At 36.3% G+C, this 16134-nt stretch overlaps 1 protein-coding gene and 1 long non-coding RNA gene across 2 annotated transcripts; both read left to right on the top strand.

Moving 5' to 3' along the window:
• The first annotated feature begins 3159 nt into the window (after positions 1-3159).
• On the top strand, positions 3160-10856 carry rex1bd (required for excision 1-B domain containing). The gene is made up of 5 exons (XM_083558824.1): positions 3160-3294; positions 3494-3576; positions 6593-6797; positions 7307-7395; positions 8822-10856. Exons 1-5 carry the CDS (start codon positions 3271-3273, stop codon positions 8892-8894), a joined length of 474 nt encoding a protein of 157 aa, XP_083414950.1. The 5' UTR covers positions 3160-3270; the 3' UTR covers positions 8895-10856.
• On the top strand, positions 7404-8340 carry LOC310735763. Its single transcript, XR_014536376.1, has 2 exons — positions 7404-7921; positions 7960-8340. It is a non-coding gene; the product is annotated as an uncharacterized lncRNA (long non-coding RNA).
• Positions 10857-16134: the final 5278 nt, after the last annotated feature.

Genomic DNA, 16134 nt, shown 5'->3' with positions numbered 1-16134 from the left:
CCCCTAACCCCAAACCTAACCCTTAACCCCTAACCCCAAACGTAACCCCTAACCATAACCCCTAACCCTAACCCCAAACTTAACCCCTAACCCCAAACTTAACCCCTAACCCTAACCCCAAACTTAACCCCTAACACTAACCTTAAACTTAACCCCTAACCCTACCCCAAAACTTAACCCCTAACCCAAAACATAACCCCTAACCCCAAGTTTAACCCCTAAACCTAACCCTAACCCAAAACTTAACCCCTAACCCCAAGTTTAACCCCTAAACCTAACCCAGTGGTGAAGCATGTAACATGAAGGAATCACCTTTCCAATTGCATTATTCACTACAATCCCAATGTGCCCCTGGAAGCAACATCAGTACAAGAAATGTGCATCAGGATCTTAATGAAATGGGTTTCCAAGATAGAGAAGCTGCACAGAAGACTAAGATCCCTATGTGCAACACCAAACACTTACTGGAGTAACGTGGTGTAAAGCTGACAGCTACTGAGCAGATATGAAACATGCTTCACTATCTGGGCAAAACTAAGTTATGCAAAGAGAAAACTTGGGAATGAAATTGGATTCTCTTTAGAATCTGGTTCCTCTCAAGGTTTCTTCTCCATACCATCTTACTGAGATTTTCCTCACCAATGTCACCAAGGTGGAAAGAGGAATAAAACTTTTTAGTCAAATGAAAAACTGTTATTTCAATAAAATTTTACTTAAGTGTGAGTAAAGTAACTGGTCTAAAAAAAATCTACTTAATTTAAAGTAAAATGGAGCTCATTTAAAATCAGAGTATAATTTACAGAGTTAATCGAAGAAACACCTTTACAAATCGAAGTGCAAAATAAAGGGCAGGAAAAAAAAACAGACACTACAGTCCATGACTTGTGTCTGATGTGAGCTATGCACTTTCACAGGAAAAAAAAGAGTCTCCTATTAAAATCCTGTCATTTATGTTAAAGAGAGAAATTGCAAATGCAGATGCAGAATTCAGACATGCATTAATACACAATACACAATTCGACAGCATTTTGCTTTCAGCTGTGTCTCTTTTAATGGTGTCTGTCTTGCGATTTTTTCCCCGTTGTATAATTTGTATTTATTTATTTTTACTCAGTAATGGATATTATTTAAATGTAGTTAAGTACAATACTTCAAACAAAACATACTTCAGTAAAATTAAAATGACTGATTTTAAAAACTTCTTTAAATAGTACACAAAAAAACTACAAATAGTACACAAAACTACAAAACTAAAACTACTAAACTACAAAAAACTACAAAAAACAATAAATAATAAATAAAACAATAATAAATAAAACAACAACAATAATAATAATAATAAAACAATAAATATTAAACTACAAAAAAATAAAACTACTAAACTACAAAACTACAAATAGCACACAAAAAAAACCTACCCAATAACAGTAACATGAGTAAAAAAAATTTGTCACTTTCCACTTCTGACTATTATAATCTATTTATCTCTGCTTTGGGACAATGTCAATTGTTAAATTTTACACTTCAAGGCTCTTCTCTGTTTTGGCACCGAGGTGGTGGAATGAGCTTCCCCTAGATGTCCGTACAGCAGAGTCCCTGACTATCTTTAAGCGACGACTGAAGACCAACCTCTTCCTAAAACACTTAAATTAGCACTTTCCAAGTTTGTAGAATTCAAGGGTTATATTTATATTAAGTTTGTAATCTGGTGTACCAGTGTAGATTTATTCATTACTAGAGACTCAAAGCACTTATGTATGTCGCTCTGGATAAGGGCGTCTGCTAAATGCCGAAAATGTAAATGTAAATGCACTATAAAAATAAACCTGAACTTAACAGCACTGAACACCACCTACCAAAACTGATAGTAAACAGTTCAGTTTGCTCGAGAAGGTTTAATGGCTGTTTTTTTCTGGGGGTGGGCACAACATATTGCAACAACATTTTGTTTACATTTGTGTTACTGTTCACTTTGTTACTTACACACCACAGTGTGTGATATACACCAGGTTTACTGGCAGAGCTATTTTGTATCTTGTGTTTTGTGTATTTGTTTTACACTGTCTTGTGTTGTCTTTGCACCAGGTTGCACACAATACGCTTTATGTGGCGAGGACATGTACTAGTCCTCAGCCCTGTGTTTTCTGTTTTCTGTGATTGTTGTTGTATGTAGCACCAGGGTTCAGGAGGAACGTTGTTTCATTTCACTGTGTACTGCGTCAGCTATATACGGTTGAAATGACAATAAAAGCTTCTTGACTTCACTTGATATGATTTTAAGGCAAAGGATTTTGCCTCTGTTAACATGATGCCTACACATCAACCACACTGTACACCTTGCACAAATTCCCATGGACACACATTTTAAAACCCAGGGGAAAACTTTAAAGAACAGCTTTAAAGAACCTCTGGAGTTTTAAATGACGGAGTTTCTGCTTTTGATTGATCAACATACAGACTTTTAAATACAAGATCGACTGTTCAATCTGGAAGAAATATACAGAACATCACTCTGGATGGACTGTTTTTTCCCCCAACTGAGTCGTATTTTCAATTCAATTCAGTTTGATTTGTGTAGTGTGTTTAACAATGGACATTTTCCCAAAGCAGCATTACAGAGATAAAAAGGTGATGACTTTGGAATGTATAGGTTTAGTGCCTATAAGTTTGTTTCTTCTAAGTTTATCCCTCATGAGCGAGCCAGTACAACTGTGGCAAGGAAAAACTGCTAATATATAGACGATTCTGGGTTTACATCCTCCCAGGGTAGGGTCTAATATGACATCATTCTGACTGCACCATGTGGGAGCAGTAAGAACAATGGCCGGCTCTCCAGTTCGTAGTTCCTGCCTGTAAGAATATTTCCTTCAACTCCTCTCAGTTTTGTGCTGTAGTGATTTGACATCCTGAAGACGTCCTGCTGAGTCTCTTGCACATAAGGTCCAAATTCTGTCATGATTTAAGAAATAAAATGATTTGTATTCGATTATCTGCAAGACTTTCAATCCGACTGCTATTTCCTGGAGGTTTTGGAGCTAATAAACATGAGGGTTGCACTTTATGACACGTGCATTAACTAAAATAAACACAAACCACACAATTTTCACAAGTTCATTTTTGAATTCTGACTCATGTGGGCTCTCTGAACAGGAAGAGTCGGAGGCTCCCGGATAAAGGTCGTACAGGAAGCAGTGTTAAGAGGTGACTTTCATTTTGAAGTTCAGTTCCCGGAAGTAAAATAAATGAATTTGCAGAACGACGAGGGAAGACATGAGCAGCTCTGGTGCAGACATGGTAGATTAATGAACTCTATTATTATTATTATTATTATTATTATTATTGTTATTGTTATTGTTATTTATTATTATTATTATTATTATTATTATTATTATTATTATTATTATTATTATAGTATGTAAAAGGTTAGGAGCAGTTTATGTTTAGGAAATTATTTCTTCTACATGGATTTTGAAGCTGTTTTTATTTCTTTAAGGTCTCCTCAGATTTTAAAAGTTTGGTCCGGCGTTTTTATGCCCTTCAGACTGAGCGCATGGAGGCGTATAAACTGTTTGAAGAGTAAGTCCGGTGTCTTTAGCAAAAAAGTAAATAAACGTGTTGTACGCGCGCGTGCTTGAGTGTTTCACCGACTCATCCGTACGGTGACGTCACAAAATGCATCGTGCAGCCGTGGACCAACAGTTTCACATCACATTCACATCAATCATCAGAATGAGAAGATCTTACAGTTGGCATAAGTACAGTATTACTCATTGGCAGCAAGCTCTTCTCTGCTGGCATAAACCCTATCAGAATCACTGACGTTTGCTTTTTAATATTTATTTCCATAAATATGTAATAAACAATTCCCAATATTATATACTCTTCATATCATAGTTTCTCTCTGTCTATATCTTAAAAATGTACATGACACAGAAGGCTGTTGCTTTAACCAATCAGATTTCGAGTTTGTGACACCAGGGCCATCTAGCATGCTTACAATAACAATAACATTGGCATTTTCATGTCCTTTGTTTGGATAGTCAGAGAGCTATACTATTCTTGATCTTTGACACTTAATATCCTACTTGATAGAAAAGAGTTCTCTATGCTTTCTGATGTAAAGTCTGGTGTTCTGCAAAGATCTGTCTTGGGCCCAATGCTTTTCTCTTATTTATATATATATATATATATATATATATATATATATATATATATATATATATATATATATATATATATATATATATTGCCTCTGGGTGAAAGTATACAAATTATTTCTTTCTCTTTTTCTCTCTCCTTTCCGCTGGATGGAGTCCTACTCAATTGGAGACCACTCTGTGCAGCTGGGGATTGTTCCACATCTCCAGCCTAAAGATCCTTGAAGCCACTGAGCAACTCAAGAACTTTGGGGACTGATTCGGGCTGTAGTTGATATCAACATTACTACTACAATGGCTCAGGACCACAAGTTGCATGAATGGTTCTGTATTTATGCACCTTTACCTACACACCTCAACAATGGAACTGCAACAAATGGATGCTCGGTGCCACCCAGATGAGGACGGGATCCCTTTTAAGTCTGGTTCCTCTCAAGTTTTTTTCCTCATACCAACGCAGGGTTTTTTCCTTGCCACTGTCACCACTGGCTCACTTATCAGGGATATTAGAAAACTAATTTATATGCAATAAGCGTACACATTCTTTTATATAGCATTACTGCTGCTTTTTTTGGTGTAAAGCTGCTTTGAGACTATAAAACTGTATCAGCTCAAATATATTTGTGTGAATTCAATAGCCGGATGGAAATGGATTTGGTCGCAGATACACTTACAATTCTAACTATTCATTGATTTAGTTATATTTGTATAGCAACTTTAACAGTGGGCACTGTCCAAAAACTGTTTTAAAGAGGTTATAAAATGTGCATTTATCAGTTAATGGCTAGAAATGTATCCCCATTGAGTGAACCATTGGCAAGGAAAAACTCCTGAGATGGTCTGAGGAAGAAACACTGAGAGGAACCAGACACAAAGGGAACCCATTATCATCTGGGTGGCACTGAATGTCCATTCCTAAAAGCTTTATCATTGTGGAAGTGTGCTGTTCGGTGATTGATGCGTTAATTCAGAATCTCTTGTGCAAACTGCAGTCCCAAATGTCCTCTTTGCACAACCAAGATTTGTACATGAGACTGGCAGATAGTTAACTATATTTCATTTCTCCAGACGACATGTTTCACTGCTTTAGAGTCTCGAGGTCCTAAAGCTTTAGACCTCTTTACTCTAGTCAGTGTGCAACTGCTCTGTCATGGAAACGTGTTTCATGGGGATTCTGATGCATAGTTCTTGTTCTGATGTTGCTTCCAGAGGCAGACTGGGTAATGAGTGATGCAATATGGGTTGTAAATGGTAATAAATGTACATTTTTATGTTAGATCCTATTAATGTATCCCTAGTGAGCCAGTGGTGACAACGGCAAGGAAATATTCCCTGAGATGATCTAAGGAATAAAACCATGAAAAGATCCAGAAGTGCAGAACTGTTCATCCCAACTGTAGTAAGACAAGTAACTTAAGCCATTACAGTAAACCTTTTTATATGTTACTTACAGTCCAAATCCATCCTTATAGTTCTAGAGATGCTCAGTAACTTCATGGATCTTGTGTGGAACCATCCTGAACTAAACAGAGTGATCGCTAATTGAAAGAACTCCATCCAGTGGTAGGACGTCAGGAGGAATCAGGCAGATCATAAAGTAAGATAGGAACAGGATCACTGGTCACGGGTGCTTTAGGAGCAGGTTTAACTTGATGTAGAGAAATATGAATAGAAGTAGAGTAGAGGGGCGACTAGGAGAGAAACATGGATTATTAAATATCCTTATGGTTACATAAAAATTAAAGACATTGTTCAGTGCTTAGCGCTAATAAAGTGCTCAGTAAGTTTATATTCACTAGAACATTCAAACTACTGAGATGTGGCATGAATAATATTCATGATCTCATTACAGTGAGCTCAGTGTCAAAAGGTGCGATGTGTTTTAATAATGGACATTGTCTCAGCAGTTTTTCCAGAGGTAAAAAGGTTATAAAGTTGGAATATATAAGTTTAGTGCCTGTTAATTTTATAAAGAACATATTCACTTTTAATCACCGCATTATCTGTGTAAAGCTGCTTTGAGACAATGTTCATTGTTAAAAGCGCTATACAAATAAAAATGAGTTGAATTGAATTGAATTTGTTCCTTTTAAGTTTATCCGAGTGACCCAGTTGCGACAGTGGCAATAAAAAACTCCCTGAGATGGTATGAGGAAGAAACCTTGAGAGGAACCGGAATGGAAAGGGCACCAATCCTCTGTTTGGGTGGCACTAAATTTCCATCACAGTTGAGGTGCACTGTTCAGTGATGGCTACCTAAATGCAGAACTGTACCTGCAAACTGAGGTCCTAAACCGTTGTAGCAGACTGTTGATATTAATTAAAGTCCATTTATTAGACATCATGGAAACTGTCAGTTCTCCAGATTGATGTGTTGGAAGCATAAGTGTTTGTGTGTTTGTGTTTTTAATGCGATTGCCTTGTGTTTATTGCAGAGGTCATGAGGCGTACCTGAGGACAAGCCCACATTATGACTTTGAGCATTACAGACAGCTGGTTCACGAGATCACCAAAGCGTTCTGTGGCATCTCCAAAGAGATGCTGGAGATTAAAGATCGCCTTCATCAGGACTTCGACCGAGCGGATCTTTCCGAACACATCGAGAAGCTGCAAACCAAGGAGAAACAGAAATTAGAGTTGGTATGTATTGCGCGCACACACACACACACACACACATAGTCTATTCTGCAGAAGGGACCATGCATTATAAAATATTTTTTTGTTTGTTTTCTCATTATCAAGACTTAATTTTCTTCTGATATTGTCATAAACAGTTTCCTCGTGATCAGTACTTACATTTTCTGTCCATGCTCCCGCTGCTACAAATGGTTATGGTTACGATGATGCTGCCTCTAGAAAATGCCAAATACACAGAAAAATTAAGTTCTGATCACAAGAAATGTAGTAGATGCAGCATCATGGATAATAATCACTATTTTTGGCAGCAGGTGTGTGGATAAATTAAGTCATGATCAAAAGAAAACAAGAAAGAAAATTTAATTCTAATGCATGGCCTCTTAGGACTTCCATACTTCTCCTCATTTCATAGAATTGTCTCGGTTGCGCAGTGGGAGTTTTTACTTTTAGGCTTCTTGTACACTGTAACTACATTGAATGGGAATTTTGACTATTAATAATCTTTCTTACAGACAGCACAATTACAGCTGGCCAAACAGAGTGCACAAGATCATCCAGAAGATCAGAGCTATCAGGAGAAGGTCCAGGAGATCAAACAGACGTAAGAGTGGCATTATTGTATTCTGTATTATTCCGTTTTTCTTTGAACATCCCGTTAAATTTCTGGCTGTAATCCAGGGAGGGGAAGTGAGTATTCAGACACTTTTGTTTTTGTTATTTATTATAAGATAAGATAAGATATACCTTTATTCGTCCCACGGTGGGAAAATTCCTCTGTTACAGCGGCAAAGAAAATATATAAAAGAATAGAGACATAATACAGTATAGAGTATTATACACAACACAATGTATAAATACAAAAGAAGAAAAAAGAGACCATGAGTAAGTAGTTACTCTAACACATATTGCACACAGGTAATATTGCACGGTTTTGAAATTTCTGTTATTGCACATGTTTTTAAAATACTTTGTTATTGTTAATATTGCAGTTAAACAGTAATAACAGTGTATATTTTAGTGACTGGTTCACTGGGAGCAGCTTTGATTGTAAATTCTAATAGCAGCAGGGAGAAAAGAGCGTCTGTATCGCTCCTTCAGACACAGGAAGTAACAGTCTGTCACTGATAGTCACTGATAATACTACTACTACTACTACTACTGATAGTACACTGATAATACTACTGCTTTTATCCATTTTATATGATAAAATATATTGAAAGAGGAAAAGTATTCAGACCGCACAATAAACATTAGGACATCTATAGTTGAGACGTCATAGGTTTGTCTTGACTAATTGTCTTCAGTTTCTCAGGGTTTCAGACCGGTTTAGAGATGCCCAGACTTTTTAAATTATTTTGGCTGTTGGTTTGGAGTCTTTATCTTGTTGAAATAGAATTACATCCCTTTGGATAAGTACATAAATCTGGGAAGAATCTTTTTGTGGATTCAGGTACTAAGCCAAAGAGATGAAATTATGCTCTAAACAAAATCAGCGTCCAAAAGTACTGGAACAGAAGGCCCGGTTGTTTTTGTTTGTGCTTGTAAAGACATTTCGGTTCAAGAATAAACAAACAAACAAAAAAAGGACATATATGCTAAATAGATCAGAAAGTACTGATCTTGTTACTGATATTGTTCCAAAACAGTTTGAATTTGCTTCATAGGAACAGAAAATTGAAGTTCATTTCACTTTTTCTTTATGGCTGTTTTTTTGTTCCTGCTGCTTTCAGGTTATGACTGCTGGCTTCTCTTTTTTTCTTTCTGTATCAATAGTCTGAGGGTGTGTTGTGGAATGTTGAGTAGCACACCAGCATGCTGATTATTAACTGTTGTTTCCTGAACATGAATTTCATTAACATCATCAGTCCAGCTGTAGTGAGAGAAACAGAATTCAAAGTCAAAATACTGTGTACATTTTTAATTAACAAATGCAGTGGAATTATATTAAATAGCAAGTGTCCAAATACTTACAGTCCCTCTGTGCGTTTCAATCAAATTTCTCATTATTGTTTATTTTTTTCCCCCAGCATCATAAAAAACAAGGAGTCTTTGAGTGAAATCATGCAGGATTTTAAGTACGATTCAGAGGATGCAGAATGAAACTCTGAGGCTGAATACCAGGATGGATATAGATGGAGCTTGCACCCATGACACGTCCTGCCCAAAGATGTTATGGTTTGTGTGCAGTGTGAGTGCACGGTGCGTAGGTGTTCCTGTTCCTGCGTTCAGAGATGTAGAAGAGCCACTTCTGATACAGTTTTCCTTGAACCTGTAGTTTTAGCAGATTTTCAGCAACTGCAACTAAACCAAGAAAAAAAAAAATCGCACCATTTACAGGTGAATGTATTTATTCTACTGGAACGTACATATACGTCAATACTAAGTAAACTGTTCTGTCTCTTGAAAGCCTACGTGATTCAGAACCATTTCAACAGGTACTTAAAAGAACGTGCAACAGATTCCATGTGAAATCTTTGGGATGCATTTTGGGAATAAATAATTTTTTATTTGAATATTATAATTATTTATGGTTTTTCTATCTCATTTTAATATAGCTTAATTCATAAACTAATTTTTCACCATGTTGCCATGTTAGCTGGATGACAATACAGTTGAAAAAAAAAAAAGGGATAAGAATAAATTTTGTTTATCGAAGCCTTACGTGACACTCAGGGACACTTTACATACAGATAAAACATAACACAATTAACACACAACAACTGAACGTTTTCTAATGTTTTAATAGTTGTTTCTTAATTGTTTTATGTGTTTTTATCTGTATGTAACGTGTCCTGGAGTGTCACACATTTTGTCTCGATCTGTATAGGACTGAAACATAGAATAAATTCTGAAAGAAAGGAAAGTAATATTACTGTTTTTTATGAATGTTAGTTAATGAGACCAATTCTATTAATTGATGATGATATTAACACACAACAGCAGTGTTAAACACTTAAGCAAAATCTACCTGAGTGGCAGCTCAGAGATTAAGTTGTTGGACATGTCATCAGAAGGTCATAAGTTCAAGGTCCAAGATGCTACTCCCGGGCCCTTGAGCAAGGCCCTTATTACTCAACTGCTCAGTTGAATAAATATGATAATTGCAAGTTGCTCTGGATAAGAGCGTCTGCCAAATGCCTTTAATTTAAATGTCATCTGTATACATGAGCTCATAATTTCTTACAACTGGGTCGTGTCACTGTGACGGCCAGGAAAGAGAAAGTATTTTGCCTCTCACTCGGCCAGTTTTTGAGAACACTGCCTGCTTTGTTCTTCAAACTCATGATCTCCCAGTGATAGGGTAAATTCTTTTACGTAGGTAGTTGACATCATCTGAATGCTCCAGTCCCAGGTTTTTTTTTCTTTCTGGAAAAAAAAAAGAAATTTATGTAAGATGTCTACTAGCATACGGCTAAAACTATTGTGGAAAAATGAGTCTCTTTATATACTCTATATGCTTTTTGTTTGTTTTTAAACATCCCGTTCCATTTGAGAGCCATTTGCTCTTATAATAACCTCCACTCTTCCAGAAAGATGTTTCACTAGATTTTGGAGTGCGCTTGTGAAGATTTGTGCTCGTTCATCCACAAAGGCATATTAAAGCCAGGCCCTGATGTAGGTGAGGTAAAGAGACCTGGGCATTTTAAATCAGCATTTTAAATCATCCCAATGGTCTTCAATAGGGTTACGTTTAAACCTATAAAGCAGGTCACTGAAGATTTTCCACTCCATTATATGTAAGCTGGCACTGTCATGCTGGATGTAATGACTAAAAAGGATTTTTAGAAATCCATAAGAGGTGATACACAGATTTGGGTCGAGGTTGGATCAGATAAACACCTGTATGAAAAAAACCTCCCTACCTGTTAGTAAATGTTCAGGTTAAGATAATGTATCTACAGATAAGTGAAAGTTGAAGTTTCCAAAATATTTATTGCTATTGGTGCTGTGTATGATCCTGCACTGCATCCTATATGTGTTTATAACCAGGGTGTGGGTACTCCTTTTTTATTATGTATTATAAATGTTCTGTGTTCATAATGTAATAAATGTTATAAGTCACGACTGGCTTGCTCATTATAAACTTAGTTTTTCTCAGTTGCTTTGGGGCATTTTTTAAAATCATTCTTAATATTTGTAAACCAGTAAGTGCATTTGTCCACAATTAGTACAAACAGCAGCAAACAATGGATTTCTTTCAAAAGCCTTTTCTCCAAATCCTTAGTTCATATCTCAAAAGTAAGCATGTGTGCCAATGAGCAGCTGAGTGCCATGAGAATAACAAGTCATTTTGTCATTGTTAACAAACAAAATCGTCAAAATGTTTAGTCATTTAATCTTTGTGACGTTGCACGGTTCCAGTATTTCCTGATGAAAACTACAGTTTGGATCACAGCGGTTGAAAAAGCACAAGGCTGAATTTCTTCTGTATGGCATCTGAATTTCAACAGCACAAATGATCATATTACTGTATGTAGGATTTGGGAGAGGACAGGATTTACACCTTTACTGTACTGTACTCGTGTTCGTTCCTTTCCTGGTCGTTCATCTATTTTTAGAAGTTGTAGTTCTGTGTTTTGTTCTGTCTGTGTACGCTTTCTAAATGAAGGTTCACGAGATTCACCCTTGAACTATGTTAGAGGTTGATCATTAGTTGAACTTGATTCATCTGGATCTTCATCAAGATTCATCTGCACAATTCATCAATTCAAGACACATTTACCAAAAAAGCTCATTAGAAGTGTGAAGAGAAGTTTGACAGAGACTGACAACTGTGTAAAGAACCTATGCTGAGATGTTTTGGGGGTTAAGAATATTCAGGTGAGAACCCGTATAATATATTTTGATCAACACGACATAAACAAGTGATAATGTAGGAAACAACAGACGATTAGTCACAATCGATTCAACGAATGCAATGATAAATGATTTTATGATGTGCACAAGTGACTACATGATGTGGGGGTTGAACAAACTATAAAATGATTAAGTACTGGCACTAAACTTGTTCTTTTATATAACCTCATAACCTCTTTGTCTCTGTAAAAGTGCTTTGAGATGATGTCCATTGTTAAAAGTGCTAGACAAATAAAAATTAATTGAATTGAATGTATATTACTGATGGGCTTTTCCATGCCTGCTATCCATCATGTCAGACCTCCAGGCTCCACTATGGGGGAATCCATCTGTAAATCGCTCTGGGCACGACCTGGCCTCTGCACATCCAGACACTTTTGGGAGTGCACGTGCAACATCTATACACCAGTTCAGAGCAGAACATCGCCAGTGGCTGGACATAAACCCCTCATTTTGCACAGTGAATGGTGGGGTAAGCTTTTGCAGAGTCAGTTAAAAGCAGCTCATTCTGGGTCTTCTATAAATATATTGAAGTCTCTCAATCATTTCTTGGAATTAAGGGCCAGCTGGACAGTCACTGACTAAATATTTGTGTACTGTTGGAAGCACTATAGAGGGGCTTGTTGTCCGGGCCAGTGGGTTCTAAAAGATTATGCAAAGATTCTTACACACAGCTCAAGAAGTGCATTCTTTTATTAAAGGCATTTTGATGCAAGTTCAAATGTGTGTCTCTTACACAAAACATAGTTATATTTTGCTGAGTCACTGTGTTGTTTCCATAAATCTATTAAATTACACATTGCTTGATATGCTTTTTTTCTTTTTTAAGTTAAATGATATTAAAGCATTCATTCATTTATCTTTATTTAATTGCATTATTTATTTCAATCACAGTTTAAAGGTTAGATAATAAACATATTAAACACCGGACTGATTTATACTGCTGTGAGTGTGTATCTGTGAGCAGGACAGGACATTGTGCAGGGATGTGTGTGAAATTTGAGCATGTTCACTATGTGTTATATGAACTTGAATTTATAAACAATATCAACAGAAACCAATAGAGCAGATGTGTGTTTCAGGACAGGGGTTAAAATCAGGTACTGATTGAAGGAATGCAAAATTATAGAAAAAAATATTAAGAACTATAAAAGAATAAAGGAATGCATTTTCATTTAACAACTTTACTACTAAATTTAAGGTCAACTTTAACCTTAACTAATTGTAGAATTATGGAATTTCTGGGTCCTGCAGAATTTTCCTGGCAATTATAATGTTGTATTTTAAGCCTCACACTTTACATTCTCACAATAAACAGTATCATAATTGCAGTTTTTTAAACTTGATTTTAAATAGATGCATTATACAGTATATCTCTGTCCATAAAAAAAAAAAAAACGAAATGCAGGGCAGAACCCAACACGTTTTGTTTAAAGCTATTTAATGCAGGATTTTTATTACAGAGGAGGCAAATTATTACAGACTTCAGCCTAGGAAAACTTACAGTGTTAGTTTCTACAGAAAGCATCATCAGGAGGCATTTCAGAAGCACAAGCACATCTCCAGCCTATAGAACACATTAAGTACTGAATTTTATATGGTATTTTATTTTTTTACAGCATATATTTGGAACATTAATACTCTGAAACCCTCAATACAACCCACAGGAGAACATCAGATAGACAGTCTCTTTCTATGAAGCTAGGTTGATTAGGACTTGGGAGACTTACACATTTCTGTCCTGACTGAACCTAGAATCTGTCACCAATCAAATTCCTCATTCTTTTTTTCGATTAGATTAACAGTATGTAAACTCTTTTACAATAAAGATGTCCCTCAGAAGGCAGTGCTGCTCCAACCAATTAATAAAACTCCAAATAGCTACCTTTATACACTGTAGACACTGGAGGTGATGCCCACTTGAGCATAGATCACATGACTAGATTGCATAACTCTTCAAAGGTGCATTCCTGGCATCTAGATCATTTTTTAGATTATTTGTGTCAACTGTTCAAGCGCAGATTAAAGACATAACTTTTTAGCAGGACAAAAAGTAACACATACATAACACATATCACATATCATAAATCATAACCTTGTGCTCCAGTACATCAGATCAAACACATTATTAACTTGTGCTTGTTAATATTATAAACAGCAGCTACTAATTCCTCTCCACTGCTTCTTTTTCTCTACCCATCTTGAGGAATCCTGAGGTCGCACCAGCTCCAGTTGTGTCCCACCTTTGTATATCACACTCTTAATATCACCCAAATGAGGATGGGTTCTCATTTTGAGCTGGTTCCTCTTAAGGTTTCTTCCTCATACCACCTAACTGAGTTTTTCCTTGCCACTGTCGCCCAGGCTGCTCATCAGTGATAATCACATGTAATAAACTTAGTTTTTTCCTTTTTTCTTCTTTTTTTTATACATTCTGTAAACCTGCTCCAAGACCATGTCCATTGTAAAAATTATTATTATTGGTCCCCCGAACTCGCGTTGGTTACGTTCTAAGTTCTGAAAATCCGCACATTTTGGACGCACCCCTGCAGCCCCTATGGTACCTTAGTACATTCATCTAGATATCATGTCACTTTATAAACGTAATAGTGTACAGTATTTGACCAAATACATAGTTTAAAATATTATTCCTAAAGTTCCTGAACATTCGGTCCTTCTGCGGATTCCATGCAAATTTTTTGATAATCCGCAACTTGCTGTTAGTTAGATTCCAACCGCGAATTATCGGGCGGTTGACTGTATATAAAAAAAGTAGATTTTTACCGGACAGGTTAATATCTCTTTCTTGTGTGATTTTTCTTGATCACTTTAACTTTTTCTTTTACTTGTCTTTTTTTTCTTTCTTTTTTTGTTTTTTTCAAATAAGCGTTAAGATAGTCGATAATGTCTATATATTTATTTCTCCTGTCAGAGTCAGTATTTACAATGTAATAATATTAGGAAGCATTGCTGTGCTTCTCCCTCTCTCAAGTGCAGAACTGTAGCCAGGGCATTTGCACTGAGGCCCCTGGGGGGTTTGAGAAAACATACATTATGTATAACAAGATAACAACAGCTCTGATCTCATCAGGTTATTTAGTCACTAATGGTCAGTGCAATTCTGTAGCTTTGCGTTGTCTGAACACTTTATTCTAACAGTGGAAAAATGATCAGAACATTTACATTTACATTTGCGCCATTTAGCAGACGCCCTTATCCAGAGCGACGTACAAAAGTGCTTTAAATCTCTAGTAATGAATAAATCTACACTGGTACGTCAGATTACAAACTTAATATAAATATAACTCTAGAATTCTACAAGCTTGGAAGTGCTAATTGAAGTATTTCAGGAAGAGGTTGGTCTTCAGTCGTCACTTGAAGATAATCAGGGACTCTGCTGTACGGACATCTAGGGGAAGTTCATTCCACCACCTCGGTGCCAGAACAGAGAAGAACCTTGAAGTGTACTTACCTCTCATTCTGAGAGAAGGTGGTACCAGTCGAACACCTTCTAAATTGTTGCATGAATATAAAAGTGGAGCCGAAAATTAGAATGAGAAGAGAAAGGACAAGGCAGAGCATCAATCATTAGCACAAGGTTTTATATCGAGTTTCTTACTGCCTTGGTTTCCCCTCAAAAAAGTGATAATATATCATAACCTTACAGGTTAATGCATGCTATAAATACAGCACCTAATTAGTAGGTGCATGAAAAAAATCTAGACTCTCAAAGCACCGACTAACAGCAGCAATTTCTGATATTTTACTTTGTGTTGCAACTTTTCTAAAATGCATTTTCTAAAGCATTTTTTAAAATGCTATGATTTTTAAGGCTTGAGCAGCAAGCAAAATATATATGGGTCCAAATGCCATCATTTCATAATCACCATGAAATCTAAATCACTAAGTATATTTTAAATAAAATACAATTATAACATAATATTTAATACTAAAATACGAAGAATTGAAAGCCGTCACACAAATTTATCGGTTATCACTAAAGACATAGTAACATTTACTTAAATTTATTGGATTGTTTCAACATCATTTTGTGGCTAAATGCCACAAAAATCCAATTAATTTACATTTATGTATGATTTATAGATGTTGCAAAAAAACGATAAATTGTCATATGAATGGATTGCTTCTTTGGGCTGCATTTTATGCATTTCATGTATTTCAATTTTACATTATGTGTAGGTGTGCAAGAGGTAAACAGCATTCTTTGTTTCTTTCTAGACAGTGCTTTGTTGTTAAATGCAAAGCTGTACAGTGTGTGTGTGTGTGTGTGTGTGTGTGTGTGTGTGTGTGTGTGTGTGTGTGTGTGTGTGTGTGTGTGTGTGTGTGTGTGTGTATGTGTGTGTGTGTGTGCTGTGATGTAATGCTAGGAGGAGGTACTCAAATTGTGTTTGCTAATGGGGGCTGAGTGCATCTGGGCGGGGCTGATAGATGAACAATAACATCATGACCTCATAGAGAGAAT

The sequence above is a fragment of the Silurus aristotelis genome, assembly GCF_946808225.1.
Source record: "Silurus aristotelis genome assembly, chromosome: 13".
Classification (NCBI taxonomy): domain Eukaryota; kingdom Metazoa; phylum Chordata; class Actinopteri; order Siluriformes; family Siluridae; genus Silurus; species Silurus aristotelis.
The sequence above is the reverse complement of the archived record's forward strand: the minus strand, read 5'-3'. Positions and strand labels throughout refer to the sequence as shown.

What these genes read in the sequence shown, in the direction of transcription:
- rex1bd (XM_083558824.1), top strand. Translation starts at nt 3,271, where the DNA reads ATGAGCAGCTCTGGTGCAGACATG. An exon ending in AGAAACAGAAATTAGAGTTG is followed by an intron (nt 6,798 to 7,306) that starts GTATGTATTGCG and finishes TCTTTCTTACAG; the next exon opens with ACAGCACAATTACAGCTGGC. An exon ending in GTCCAGGAGATCAAACAGAC is followed by an intron (nt 7,396 to 8,821) that starts GTAAGAGTGGCA and finishes TTTTTCCCCCAG; the next exon opens with CATCATAAAAAACAAGGAGT.